Here is a 14,482-nt window from a genome sequence, read left to right as displayed (position 1 = left end):
TTGACCTCCGCTGGCCTCTCTCCAATATGTTCACATCCTTCTTGTAGTGAGGGGCCCAAAACTGAACACAATACTCCAGATGTGGCCTCACCAGTGCCGAATAGAGGAGAATAATCACTTCCCTCCATCTGCTGGCAATGCCCCTACTAATGCAGCCTAATATGCTATTAGCCTTCTTGGCAACAAGGGCACACAGTTGACGCTCATCCAGCTTCTTATCCACTGTAACCCCCAGGTCCTTTTCTGCAAAACTGCTGCTTAATCCATCGGTCCCCAGTCTGTAGCTGTGCATGGGAATCTTCCATCCTAAGTGCAGGACTCCCTTGTTGAACCTCATCAGATTTCTTTTGGCCCAATCCTCCAATTTGTCTAGGTCCCTCTGTATCCTATCTCTACCTTCCAGCATATCTACCACTCCACTTAGCTTAGTGTCATCCATGGACTTGCTGAGGGTTCAATCCACCCCATCCTCCAGATCATTAATGAAGACGTTGAAGAAAACGGGCCCCAGGATCAACTCCTGGGCACTTGGCTTGTCACCGGCTGCCAACTGGATATCGAGCTGTTGATCACTATCGATTGAATCCAATGATCCAACCAGCTTTCTATCCACCTTATACTCCTTTCATCCAACCTGTACTTCTTTAATTTGCTGGTAAGAATACTGTGGGAGACTGTATCAAAATCTTTCTTAAAGTCAAGGTATATCATTTCCACCGCTTTCCCATGATTTTTCCAAGGACTGAAGTGAGGCTGACTGGTCTGTAATTCCCCGGATCCTCCTTCGTCCCTTTTTTAAAGACATTGGGAGATCAGGTTTTCAGAATTCGGGAGAGAAGCATCAAACCCATGAGCTCATATGGAATAAATGGGGGGAGACCCATTGCTTGGCCAAAAGCTGGTTTGTTTTGACATTTGCAGGGTGTACATAACTTCTCCATTTGCATATATGGCAGTGTGGTGCCAGCTTTGGCTATGTGTAGGCATTGGAGATGGGCAGATGCACACAATGGAGCAAGAAAGGTTGTACAAATATGATGTGGTTTTGTCATCTGAAGTTTTTGCCCCATAAAGCTCTGAATGGCCATTGCTCATGCTGTGTCTGGAAGGGTAGGGGAGAGGAGGGTTTGGGCACTGCAGTCTGCAATCCAATAAAGTCCCCCAAAGATTAACTAGGAAAATCTGCTCTTGGACTTTGGAGAATCCCACACCAACAAGGAAATTGAAGATTTCAACTGCTCCATGCAGCTGAGTGAAGATATCAATTGCTTCATGAGCATTTGCTACCTGTTGCTGAATGTAATGGGTGAAGAACTGCATGCAGGGTGTTGGAGGCTCAGGGAATCAAGTGGGCTGAATGAAGCCTTTAGAAGATTAGTAGGACACAATCCTTCAACATGCTGCCCACCTTCAGCTGCCCTTGATTTCAGAGGCAGTTGAGTGTGCTCAGCGTTTTACATGATCAGTTTCCCCAGTCCTCCATCTGCCCTGTGCCAGGATATGACATCCCCAACCCATCCCAAGCCATGCCTTGGTTAGCTCTGACTGCAGCCGATGGCGAGGAGCATGACCAAAAATGGTGTGCAATGACTGGAGTTAGCCACTGATGCCTACTGAATGAATAGGCTACCAGTGGTTTCCTCTTGTTAAGCCACTAACTTTTCATCACCCAGATCTTTTTGTTGAGTGGCCAGATTTCCAGGTGGAAGGGAGTTGTCATACCAGTTTTCTATTGGAGGCTGGTATTCCTGCAGGTAAAAGGACATTATAGCCAAGTGGTTTCATCTCTGGCTATGCTCCCGTCAGTGGAATTGGTTGAAAGCTGACTGAGAGAGTGTTTTTTGAATTCCTGCAGGTTACACTGCGAGTGTCTGAGAAGCAGGGAGCCAGCAGCCGGTCCCCCACAGGCCCTGCTGCTGAGCTGAAGATATCCTTTGCTACTGACTCTCTTGCTTTGCTTTTTTTTTTGAGCCTGCACAATGACTTGTTCTTATGTAAAACACCAGTCAGAGTGAGCCAGACAGAGAGAGGGAGAGAGATTCTTTAGTGTAGGAATCTGAGTCACATGGGGCTGTTTTATTTCCCCCTCTGCTAATCTCGTTTCTATAGAAACAAGATTGAAAAAAAAAAGTGGAGCTGAGAGCAAGGGAACCGAGGTGATGGGCGATGGAAATATAGGTGGCGAATGAGGAGGAAGGGCCGGCGTGGGGGGGGGATGCGTAGGCAGGATAAGATCAAGGGCGGATCTGGCAGTTGCAGAGTGGGACGGGGACCGATGGAGGCTGTTCCCAGTATGAGTGACTAGCTGTGACTGAGCATTCGGGCACACGCGTGGATGTGTGTTAGGGCAGGGGGGGTTGTTTGTTTGAAACATTTTCTGAAATGAACTGATCCTTCCAAGAAGGGGAATCAGGAGAGACTGAAAGAAAGGGGACTGGCGCATTGGCAGGTGAGTGAGCGAACGGGGCACTGGGCACCCGGCTAGAGGACTCCAAAGCCAGCCAGTTTGTACCTGGTTCTGGCATTCTTTCCTAAGTGGGGGGCTACCAGTGGTGCAGCCCGCTGGCATGGGGTCCCACTCCCCAAGATGTTGATTCAGGGGCATTTTTCCCAAGTACTGGGCTTGCTGCAGCAGGGAGAATAGTGGTGAATGGGACCATTGCAACTTAAAGACAGCAGCTGGGATAAGAACATGCCATTCTGGGGCATCCAGGTGAAACGGGTTTTGTAGCAAGACACCTGCGCTACACTGATTGATCGGAGGGTTATTGGGTGTTGTCTCCTTTCTGAAGCCTGGGGAACGTTAAGCCCTCACTGCCTAAAAGCCTGCTGTCTGCTTGGGAAGCAGCTCCCGGTGTTAATGGTCAGATTGGTTTTGATTCCAACTGCATCCATGTAAATAAAAAGCCGCCGAATCTCTCCAGAATGTAACCCGCGTAGTGAGCGATGGTCTTTCCCTTCCTCCATTCACCCCAGCAGCCTGTCTCTGGGGTCCTGGTCATGTGCGATCAATCCTCCCAAGTCTCAGCGCCGGGCATGTGTGCATCCTTATGTGACAGAATCATGGGGTTGGAGGGAGGGCAGCAAAATAATTCAGCAGTTTTGTTTCCTGTAGAGAGTCTGGGCTGCCCATAACCATTGCGCCAGAGTGTGTGCTGTGTCCCAGGACATTAGCCTAACCTATCTGTAAGCACGTGTGCTGCCTCTTGGGACGGAGTGCCATCTGTAACTAATGCGCAAGGATATATGCTGCCTTCCTGAACTATAACCATTGCATAAGCACATGCCGATTCCTAAGTCTTTGGCTTGTCTCTAGTCAGTGCACAAGTAAAAGTGCTTCCTGCCTGGAATATGGGTTCTCTATTTCGACTGCACAAATGCATGTGCTGTCTCCACCGCTACTGCATAGATATGTGTCTTGCAGGGCTTGACTTGTACAAGGCAGGTGCTGCCTACACCAGTTCTGGTCTGTCTGTAGCTATTGGACAAACGCAAGTGCTGCCTCCTTGCAATCTGGTCTTTCTGTAAGCATTGCATGGAAGGGAGTTCTGCCTCCCCGGGCCCTAGTCTGAGCCAACTGCCTGCAAGGATTCCTGCCTGCAAAGTGTCTTGTAACACTGCACGTGAGACTCTGGACTGGACATAATCACCCCACAAGCATAAGTGTTTCTTCCTGAGACTCTGGATTCTCTTAAATCATTGTATGATCAAGCCTGCGACCTCCTGTAAATACAGATTGCAATAAGTTTTCCAGTCTTCCATTCCTGAGAGCCAAATGCAGAATTAGGAAGGAGAGGTAGTTAGTGGGCGTCTATTCTGGTGGGTATAGCACGGGAAGGAACTGGTGAGATGTGGGGTGGAATGGGTTGGGATATGGTGCGCGCTTGCTCTTTGATTCTGTTTTTTGGGATTTCACTTCTAATAGCTTTCCCCTGATTATACTGCAAAGGAAATACATGCTAACATGATGGCATCTGGAGCACCCTGGGCCCAGGTCATTTCGGATGTAAAGCCAGTGAAGCTATTAGGGATGATTTGGACTCAGTATATTTTTTGTTTCAACTCAGCTTTGCCACATGCCACTCAGCCATTCCCATGGGCAAGCGAGTAGAACACAGGTTTTAAAATGTTGTCCTCACCTTTATAAAGGGGAAATGAGTCATTTTTGGGCCGGGGATGGTACATCTTTGTGACAGCTTAGCAGGGCTCAGCTGACTGAGGATGAAGTCAGAGCCAAGGTGTCTAGCTCTGACCCTGCTTCCTCTGGGTTTGTCTCTTCTTTCATTTGCCAGTGCTCCGGTGGCCGTGAACATTGCACAATCAGTGATTTTGGAAAAGTCATCCATTGTGGTGGTAGAATCAGAGAACGCTGTCTGGGTCAGATGAGGAGTTTTCTGGCTTGAGAGTTGAAGCAGTGTCATTAATGTCTTCCCTGCCTGTGATGTGGAGGAGAAGAGGCTGGAAGAGAATGAGCAAGGAAGGGAACAGACAGCTCCTTGGTGAAGCCAGGACCCCTAGCTTTGAGCCTCAGCAGGTGCTGCTTTGGGGAAGGGTTTGCCAGTTGCTTTCTCAGAGCTCTCTTTGCGGTCCGAGGGAAACTTACCAGAGAGCAGTTGTAGGAAGAATAGAACAAATTATCAAAATACGCCCAATTTAGAGACTGCTGCTAAGAATATTTTTCACTTTCTTCTGTAGCATGGGCCATGGGTCACTTGCTGGTGGATTCTCTGAACTTTAAAGTCTTTAAATCATGATTTGAGGCTTCAATAACTCAGTCATAGGTTAGGGGTCTATTACAGGAGTGGTTGGATGAGGTTCTGTGGCCTGTGTTGTGCAGGAGGTCAGACTAGGTGGTCATATTGGTCCCTTCTGATCTTAAAGTCTATGAGTCTATGAATCTATGACATAGCAGTGCCCCTCAATGCTAGGAGGAAACCAGCAGCATCTGTGTCTAATCTGGTCTAGGCTACTTTGTCTCATTTCAAGGAGCAGGCGCTGAGGCTGGTGCGACGGCCACGTTTGCCATGTGACGTTATGTGCATGAAGCTGTACTTTTATCTAAGATTGAATGTGATGTCTGTTCTCCCCCTTTCCCCACACACACACTTAGCTGTGATAATTCCCATGTCCCAATCATGTTTTCTGCTGGTTTTAGTTTGTTGGCATGTTAAACTAAAGCCTTTTTTGCGGGTAGTGGGATCAGGGCTGTTATTAGGAAGGAATAGCTGCAAGCTTCTCCGTAGCCAAAAGCTATTTTTGTAGGATGAAATGTTCTGATATAAATGTTGAAATGGGGCAATGAACGTGTTTAATCTGGCTGGCAGATGGTAAATCCTAGAGGTGTGATTGACAATACAACATGGTAGCTGAACAACCTTCTCTGATTGGAAGGAGAGGATTCTTTCCACCACGTCAGTTGATATTTCGTCTGATGGTTTTCTCTGTGCGCTCCATTGGCTTCTCTGAGGCAAAGAGAAAATGAATTGAAACCTGTGCAGGTGGAGAATTGAGGAAGAAGCCCTGGAAATGCCAAACCTTGCTTGCCAAACAGAGTTCCCCTGCTGGAAGGCACCATAGGGTTATTCAGGCACTGGGTAGCAATCACTGAGAAAAAGTGACATTCAGTAAAGCGTTGAGTTGGTGCAATGGTTGTGCAAGACTTTAGTCCCCTTTCATTGGGTTGGGATTAAATTCAGCTAGTACCCACTTGGCCTGCTGCATGCTCTAAAGGGCTGCGCTCCAGCCGGAAGTTATAAAGCTGCCTCTCATTACATGGGATGTGCTGCCTGGCCACGTTTCCTGCTGACTCTTTGAGACATGCTTTCATATGCTGAGGCAGGAACCAGTTGCAGAGACCGAGACAGAGAATGCAACTGGGCTGGATTACAGCCGCAGCAGCTCTGTGGTTGGTTTATATGTCCTATTCTGTTGTGAGATAAATTACCTAAAGCCCACCTGAGTTGTCCTTGAAATCTCACACTGGCGACAGCTCTGCTGCAACCTGGCAATCAGGGAGAGAGGGGGACGCTGGCTCTCAGACTCTTCTCTGTGGGTCACCGGTGGCCCTCGGTGCTTTTCCCAGAAGTTCATAGAGGGATGTGGTTTGAGAAGCAAGGAGTGGCAGGAGGGGGGTGTCCCTACGTGCTCCACACAATGAAAAAGCCAGAGAACATTCCTGATGCCCATTCCCACCTAGCTCACGTTCCTGCTCCCTGAATGACATCCTAGTCTGCATGTGCTGAAGCTGTGGGTCCACTTTAAACCATTGTCTGAAACCTCCAGCTCTGGCCATAGGAGGGGGCTGGAACGGCACGGACACGAGTGCTGTGGAAGTGCCTGGAGAAGGTTAGCGGTTATATGGTGCATAACCCCATGGACCACGCTGATGGGAGCGACAGGGTGTCTTCTTCATTGTCTCTGTCCTGGGTTTCTCAGCCGGCGGATCTTCAGGCCATTGAACACAAAGCAGCTGTCCCTTTTTAGGTCTTTTGTGCACATCTAGATCAACTGCTGTGAAGCTGCTGGAATGCCATTCATGCCGATTCCTTCTGAGAGGTGCAGTGCCTCAGTGAGACAGGCACCGCTTCGTGTTGCCTGTGTAAGTAGCAGAACAAACTTAAGAGCTTTGGAACAAAGCAGAACTTTCCAGGTGTCTGGCCCAGCGCAATTTATCTTGAGGCTGCATTCCAGGTTCCATTTATTTCCTTCGTAAAATCCTCCTCTGCAGATCTGCACTTGAAGTGCAAGGTATCGTGGTACTGATCAAGGGAGGGCTAGAAAATCCTAGTGTACCGTTAGCTGCAAAGTGTGTAAGAGAGGGAGTCTGGTCTTGTAAATTCAGTGTAAAGGCACAGGACTAGAAGAGAAGAGAGCTGAGTTCTTTCCAGTGCTCTGCCACTGACTTGACTTGTGACCTTGGGCAAGTCACTTCACCTCTATGCTACCATCTGGGCATTGGGGGTCATAATACCAGCCTACCCACCGGAGCCTTGTCAGGATTAATCCAGGACAGTTTGTGGGACGCTGGGAGATCCTCCCATGGAAGGTGCTTTGGAAATGGAAATGTTAGTGGTGGTGTTTGTTGTGATTATGGTGGTGTTCTCCCCTGCTCCATGAGAGCAAGGAAAGGGGCCACCCCTTTGCCCTGCTGGGTCGGTTGTGAGTAGCCAAGCAGCTCTGCTGCAAGAAATTTACAAAGTAGCATGTAATCAGAGGATACCAACTCAGATGCTACAGTGAAACCAACCAGTTTCCCAGTCAATGTATCTGAGCACTTGGGGTCCTCATTTCAAAGCAATAATAAAGCAACTAACTCTAACCCACACACAGGGCATTATAGTTCCTAGATTCCAAGACCAGAAGGGACAACTGTGTTCATCTAATCTGACGACTTGTAAAGAAGGAAGGAGGCCAGCCAACCCCCAGGGGCCAGGCGAGAGCCCTCGCCCCACTACAGGACAAGAATAGTGACTGGACTGAGGGTGGTAACCCAGCCTTTGAAACAATTGATGCTGAAGCTTTCTTCCTATTCCTTGCTGAGGATCAGTAATTTGACTTGCTGATGGGGATACTGCACACTGCCTGATTTATCTGCATACAGGCACAGTGTAGCAGGTATGATTCATCTCCCTGCTGCAGTACAATTTATATAAACCAGTGCTGTATAAATAGCCAGATGATTCTGTAACATGCTCCTAGGTTTTTAATTGAAAAAATACCATTGGAACTTTTGGCTCCAGAAAGGAGGCAGGAGTTTGGTTTAATGAGTTGTGGAAAAGATGTTCCTCCAGAACAGCAATAGCGCGCTGAGAGCAGGGTAGCTGTGACAAGCTGGGTCAGGAGGGACTAGCCAACCCGGAAACATGGCTGAGTCTCATTTAACCTTTCTTTCCACAGTAACTGGACATGGTTATGCTAATGGCATTTTCAGATGATGCTGAACTCTGAAGGGTCATCAACACCAGTGAGGAAACAGAGTTGGAGTCAGAAGGATGGACTAGTGGGTAGGACGCTAAGCTAGTGGGTAGGACACTAAGCTGGGTCTCAAGAGACCAGAGTTCAATTTCTGGCTCAGGCATAGACTTCTCATGTGACCATGGGCGAGTCATTTAATAGATTCATACATTTTAAAGGCCTCCTAACACAGGCCATAGAATTTCACCCCATTACCCTGCTCTGAGCCCAATAACTTGTGTTTAGTTAAAGCGTATCTTCCAGAAGGGCATCTGGTCATGATTCAAAGACTTCAAGAGATGGAGAACTGACTGTGTCCCTTGGTAGTTTGTTCCAATGGCTAATCACCCGCACTGTTAAAAAAAATTGCGCCTTCTTTTCAACTCGGATTTGTCTGGCTTTCACATCCACTCACTTGAGCCTGCCCTGAGCCTCTTCTGCAAAATGGGGTTAGAAGAGACCTAGCTCACAAGGGTATTGTGAGGATAAAATTCCTTACTGATTGTGAGATGCTGAAGGCCACATAAATATCTAGATAGATAGATCATCCAAAGGGATCTAGGGAGGTATAAATATGATCCAAAGTAATGCAATGAGATTTAACTGGGCGAGGGGTGGGGAATGATGCAGAGTACAGGAAGGAGAAGCCCAGAGCACTGTTGTGATGATGAAAGTGACTGGGGCTGGTAGTGTCAGCAATTTGGGAATCCATGTGCAAAGTCATCAGGTTGCAGACCAGCAAGGTGCCTGTGATGGGCTCGGAGGGGGGATCGGTGGTCAGTTGTGGGCACTGGGAATTGACTAATTGCAGAAGTCCTAGAGATGTAGAGGAATTGATTGAAGAAAGAAGGTTTTAAAAGCAATGTGTGTTGCAGCTTGGTCCAGTGGTGGCTCTGGGGGGATGCAGTGATTGTAGAGTGTAAGCGGCAAGAAGAGAGTGTGATGCTGTGAAGGGATCCCAGAGGGAATTACTAGGAATAATGAGATGAAACGAAGAACAGCATTTAAGCTGAATAACATCAAAGACTTCCAGACAGTGGGGTATTTGGGCTGTAGGATAGGCTCCCCTGGGGAAAGGCAGAAGAACTGTTGCTTGAGATTGCTTAAAACTAGACAGCAAAAAGCACTAGGAAGTACAGTTTAAGGAACACTCTGTTCTGGCAGAGACAGGGGCTAGGTAATCAGAGGGGGTCTTTCCTACCGCTGTGGTTCTTGGGGCCCCGTCCTCCCCTTTGATGAGTGTTTCCTGATAGGCGCTGAAAGCCCTCAATGCCGTTCAGACACAGGACCAAGCGCTCTGTCAGCAGAGAGTGCTGAGGACGGTTGGGCAAGGAGGCAAGGGCAGCGGATTCAGGACAGCAGCTGTACCCTGGCAGGTGGCTAACCAGAATAGGGGAAAATGCAGCACCAGGACCAGGGAAGTGAAAGGTAGTTGCATCCACTTATGTCAGGTCTGAATTTGGTCCCAAATGTTCCAGTTCTGAAGTTTATCACTGCAGAACCTTTAATTCCATGTTCCCTCGTCTCAGCTCTGAAGACAGAAATTGCCCGAGAGAGGAGAGATCGCTTTACTGAGCCTCAGCTAAGTGAAATATTACTCATTACAATATGTGCTTTGACATGGGATCAAAGGAGAGGATTCAATGACAGCACTGGTGTTTGTGCAATGTGTTCTATTAGACCGACTTAACGAGATGCTTAAATTGTTCCTAATCTAACTCCTCCTCCCCCAGCGTTTTCTGCAGCATTGAGAAAAATCTGTATTGTTTTTAAAAGACAAACTATCATCCGTTACATCAAAGCAAATAACTTTTTAAAAATGTAAAGAATGACCCCAGAAGGTCTGACTGGCTCTTTCCCAGCGGTGATATTTACAGAGACGTCTTCCCCTTCCAAAAAACCATCTCCACCCTGTCCCAAGCAACAGCAATTTGTAAGATGAAAAATAAATCAATAACCAGAGTTAATGAATTGAAGATGTCTGTGTTTAAAATATATCTGGAAAAAGATGGCTAGCCATGGTTTGTTTAATTGTTGTACAGCAAGGGACAGCAAGGCAGAGAGCTCACATGTCTGAGAAATACCTTTTTCGGGGGTATTTTGTTTGGTTTAAGTTAGTCGAGAAATGTATTAACTTAAAAAAAAATATAGCTACATAAACTGGTGCAGATGCCGTATGAGCAGGTTAGAGAGACAAGGCGGGTGAGGTAAGATCTTTTATTGGACCAAATTCTGCTGGTGAGAGAGACAAGCTTTCGAGCCACACAGAGCTCTTCTTCAGGTCAGGGAAAGATTCCCAGCATGACAGCTAAATGCAAGGTGCAGCGACAGAGGGAGCACCTTTCAAAGACCTGAAGAAGAGCTTGGAGTAGCTCAAAAGCTTCTGTCTCTCTCCAACAGAAGTTGGTCCAGTAAAAGCTATAATCTCCCCACCTTGTCTCTCTGAGATCCTGGGACTGACATGGCCACAGCAACACCGCATTTTACAGACGAGCAGGTTGGCATTCGATTCCTTGCTGTGCAACTACGTGAGGCTGGTTCTCATTCAGATGTGTCAGATCGCCAGGGCCTCAGTCCATAGTGGACTTACCACCTTGCTCTCATTTTTCTCTCTCTCCCTCCTCCCCCACACATGCTGCACAGAAGAAGGGGAAGGAGGAGGATGGTTGGAAATGTGAAGCTGTTGCAGGACATTGCACATCTTCAGTGCAGCATTACTGCTAAAAGGGAGAGAAGAGTGACTGCTTCTCAGAGAAGCAGTGTGGCCGGGTGGATCGGGTCCTGGACTGTGAGCCAGGAGACTTGGGTTGAGATCTCAGCTTTGCTGCTGAACTTTGGCTAGTCAATTCACTTCTGTGCCCCTCTGTATCCTTTCCCTGTCCTGTCTGCTTAGACTGTAAGTTTTTCAGGGCAGGGACTGTGTCCTGCATTGGGGCCCCGATATCATGAACTACCAGCAGTAGTACATTTTAGGGTTCTAAAGTGTGCTTTTGCACTCAATAGTGACTGTTCAATGCCATCGGTTGATGCTCAGTTTGCAAGTAGGGCAGGTGGAGGGTTTGGCTGGGTTGTTAGGATCTGTCTGCCCTGGAAGCTGAACTGGGGAGCTGAAAGTCAACCAATAAAGGTTCTGCAGGACAAATTCTACCCAGAGCTAGGCCTCTACAGCCCCACAATCCTCCAGTGCTGCCCAATGCAGCTCCCTGGCTTTTCTGGCCTCTCCCCGCCCAGGCATTGTCCAGGGAATGGCATGATGGAACCAGGCAGAGCAGTCCACTCTGAAGCAGTGAATCGCAGCTCAGCCCGAGGGAGGATCAGAGGGTTTTCACGCATTCTCCTCTTCCTTTGGATCAAGAGGGAAGTAGGGGCTGGGCCATATCACAGCAGAGGAGATGCAGTTATGTCCCAGGGCTGGAAGTTCCCAGAGGATGTAATACAGTAATGGCAATGAAGGAGTGTCTCGGTGCTAGGGTTCCCAGGGGCTTTAATAGAGCAGAGGGGATATGGGTGTTTCAGTGTCAGGGGTTCCTGGGGGCTGTAACAGACACTGGGGTCTCAGTGCTGGAGGTTCCCGGGGGCTGTAACATTGCAGAGGGGCTGCAGGGATGTTTCAGTGCTGGGAGTTCCCAAGGGCTGTATTGTAGCAGAGGGGACGCAGGGGTGTCTCAGTGCTGGGGAGTCCTGGGGACTGTAACAGAGTAGAGGGGACACAGTTGCATCTTAGTTCTGGAGCCTCTGAAGTGCTGTTCTCTAAAATTTCTGGGTGGCTGCAGCCCTCGCCCATTGCTTTCCAACCATGTGGGAAAGGGACGTGGTCAATGCTCATAGGCCCAACATTTGAAATTCTGCGCAAACACACGTGTTCTGTTTGCTATTCCAAAACGTCTCCCCGGTTGGTTTATTTCCAGATCAGTCTCCGAAACGAACGCTGCCTCAAAATCCGGGCTGGGGATGTGTATCACTCTGGGCTTTTTATGAATAGGACTGTGGTTGTAGCAGGAGTTTCACATGTGTCATTCCCACCTGCCTTTGCTTCTCTGTGGCCATTGCTCATCTTGCCAAGCAGTGAGACAGGCAGCGTTGAGGGTAGCCCAGAGCAGCCAATTTCCATCCCTTCGCTGCTGCCTTGACCATACCAGGAACTTTCTGGTTTGACACTGAAGCCAAGCATTCGTACCATACAGTGTTATTTCTGCTGGAGCAGGAAGCTGCAGCCGATGATGCTTGGAACTTCATGCTGTTGGGGTTGCAGATTTGCCATGGCAAGAAGGATTTCACGGCTGCTGAGCTGCAATTGCTCTGCAGATAGCAGTGCATCTTGCTTGTAGTGCTCTCGCTCTCTGACTTAGCTACCTGCCTTCTGCTCCTGATGGGACTCGGGAACACGTTCTCTTTCATTGCACTAAGGCAAACCTCCCCCACACTCACCTCTTGATAAGGGACGAGATAATGCTCTCTGTCTCTAGGTGGATAGCACCATGCCTAATGACCTGCTCCTCCATTGTACCTGTTCAATGCTGCCGGCATCCGTGGGGCTGTGCAAGGGGTCAGAGAGAGCATTTATCCTGCTAAATCAATTCTAAGACTTGCAGCTCCATACATCTCGCTCTGAGCTCCTGCTGCTTCACCCCTGCTTCTCTGAGCCTCCCTCTGCTTCGCTGTGAACCTGCCTCTGGTCACTGAGGTGCGGCAGTGAAGTTAATGCCTCTCCTTTCCCCTCTGCAGGTCGGAGAGCAGCCTCTCTAAGTTTGCCTCCCGCTTGTCGGTTAAGCAGAAGCAGGAGAAGAGGAGGAAAGCTGAGTATGCCTCAGCTGAGCTGTCCGCCTTCCGGCCCCGGTCTCTGAGCATTGAATGGTAAGAGCTGCGGGGCTTTGAACCCCAGCCCTCAGCTTTGGACTGAGATCCCCGCAGAGCAGGGGGCTCTCTCAGGGGTTGTCTGACCCCCCACAGCTGTTGTTGTCTGATAGTCTGCCGCGATATCGGGGGTGCACAGAAAGGGGAGTGGGGTGATACCATTCACACTCCTGCTCCCAGTGCTGGAAGATACCCTCTAGCAGAGAGACCTCTGAGTGGCATGTGTAATACAGGCCTGGGGGTAGCCGCTCTCTCCCTACCCGTGCTGGACCGGTGCGCGGGGGTCTTGGACAGCCCCAGTGATGTGAGGCAGAGGGGATCCCAAAAGAGAGACCCCCCCCGACAGACCCTTCACAGTGCAAGGCAGAGGGGAACCTCATGGGATAAGAGGTATAGCACACAGACAGCTGCTGGTCCTTCCCAGGATGGCACCTGGAGGGTCATGAGGGTCCATCTGAAGACAGCTCCCTACCCGTGTGGGCAGAGGGTGCTCCGGGAGCTAAGAGAAGATCGGAGACGCTTTGTGGGGCCTGGAGCCAGTGCTGAGTTCCTGTTTGCCCTGTTAATCCATGAGTGTCTCTCCTATGGCAGTTGCACATGTGCTTTGGGAGGCAGCCGTGTGGGAGACAGCCGGCAAGTGCTGACTTTGTGGGATGGATACAGCTTCAGCAAAAACTTTTAATTAAGACAATTATCTGCTCTGAGTGAATCAACAAACTCCCCGCCTGGTGTTGTTGCAAAACAAGGGCTCCAGGCAGTGGGGAATCCTAGGGCAGGAGCTAAAAAGAAGCAGGAAACCAGGCAAAGGAGTTCTTAAACTTGAACAGCTTCTGGTCACCTTTGCATTCTCCCTCCTTTGGGAGCTCTGCAGAGGTGGAGCAGGGAGCTAATGCCACGTGGGGCTCTTTGCCCATGACTCCCACCCCATCATTCCATAATTAGGCCTCACCCGGCCTCCCTCACCAGCTGTCAGCGGATCCGTGCAACTGGCACCTTGTCAGCCACCCACCCACCTGATGTATATAAACTGGACCAGGCTACTGTTGCAGGAGGCAGGCTTGTCTTATGGTTAGAGCGGGATGTGGGGTGTCAAAAGACTTGGGATCTATTCCTAGCGGTGCCATGGACTTGCTCTAGGTAAGTGACTTCATAGTGCCTTGTTTCCCCTCTGTCATGATACTTGCCTCCCTTTGTAAAGTATTTTGAGATTGTTGGGTGAGATGCTCTTTATCCATGCAAAGTATTATTATTTTGTTGTTACGTGGGTGTCAAAATGAAATGAAATTTTTCAAAATGTTCAGAAAATCCAAAAATCAAACAACTGTTTTGGGTCAAACAAAATGTTTTGTGTTGATATTGCCGAATTTTAAAAAGGAGTTGGTTGTATTTTTTATCAAATTAAAGACATTTCAAAACAAAACATTTTGAACTGAAAAATTGAAACATTTCATTTAGAAAATGTCAAAACAAAGCGTTCAGATTTTTTCAAAAATCTTGTGGTGTTTGGGGTTTCTACTGAAACAATTCAGCAAAACTGGCACGAATCTGCAAAACATTTCGGTGTTGCTGGCTCTGCATTTTATGCCAAAAAAATGTTTTGACCAAAAAATTTCACCTAGCTCTAGTGCAACAGTCAAGTGTAAAAAGAAAGAGGACTAAGACTCTGCAACATTCA

At 48.5% G+C, this 14,482-nt stretch overlaps 1 protein-coding gene across 1 annotated transcript in view; it reads left to right on the top strand.

Moving 5' to 3' along the window:
• LOC137155244 (ankyrin repeat and fibronectin type-III domain-containing protein 1-like) overlaps nucleotides 1-14,482 on the top strand; it is a 508,614-nt gene that overhangs the window by 423,659 nt on the left and 70,473 nt on the right. Inside the window, exon 8 of the mRNA XM_067551451.1 lies at nucleotides 12,679-12,807. Within this exon, the coding sequence (XP_067407552.1) occupies nucleotides 12,679-12,807 (129 nt within the window). The remainder of the gene's footprint in view (nucleotides 1-12,678; nucleotides 12,808-14,482) is intronic.

Source organism: Emydura macquarii, unplaced genomic scaffold, assembly GCF_026122565.2.
Source record: "Emydura macquarii macquarii isolate MOO-44397 ecotype Brisbane River unplaced genomic scaffold, CSIRO-AGI_Emac_v2 contig_1348, whole genome shotgun sequence".
NCBI lineage: Eukaryota > Metazoa > Chordata > Testudines > Chelidae > Emydura > Emydura macquarii.
This window is presented reverse-complemented; position numbering and strand designations above follow the sequence as displayed.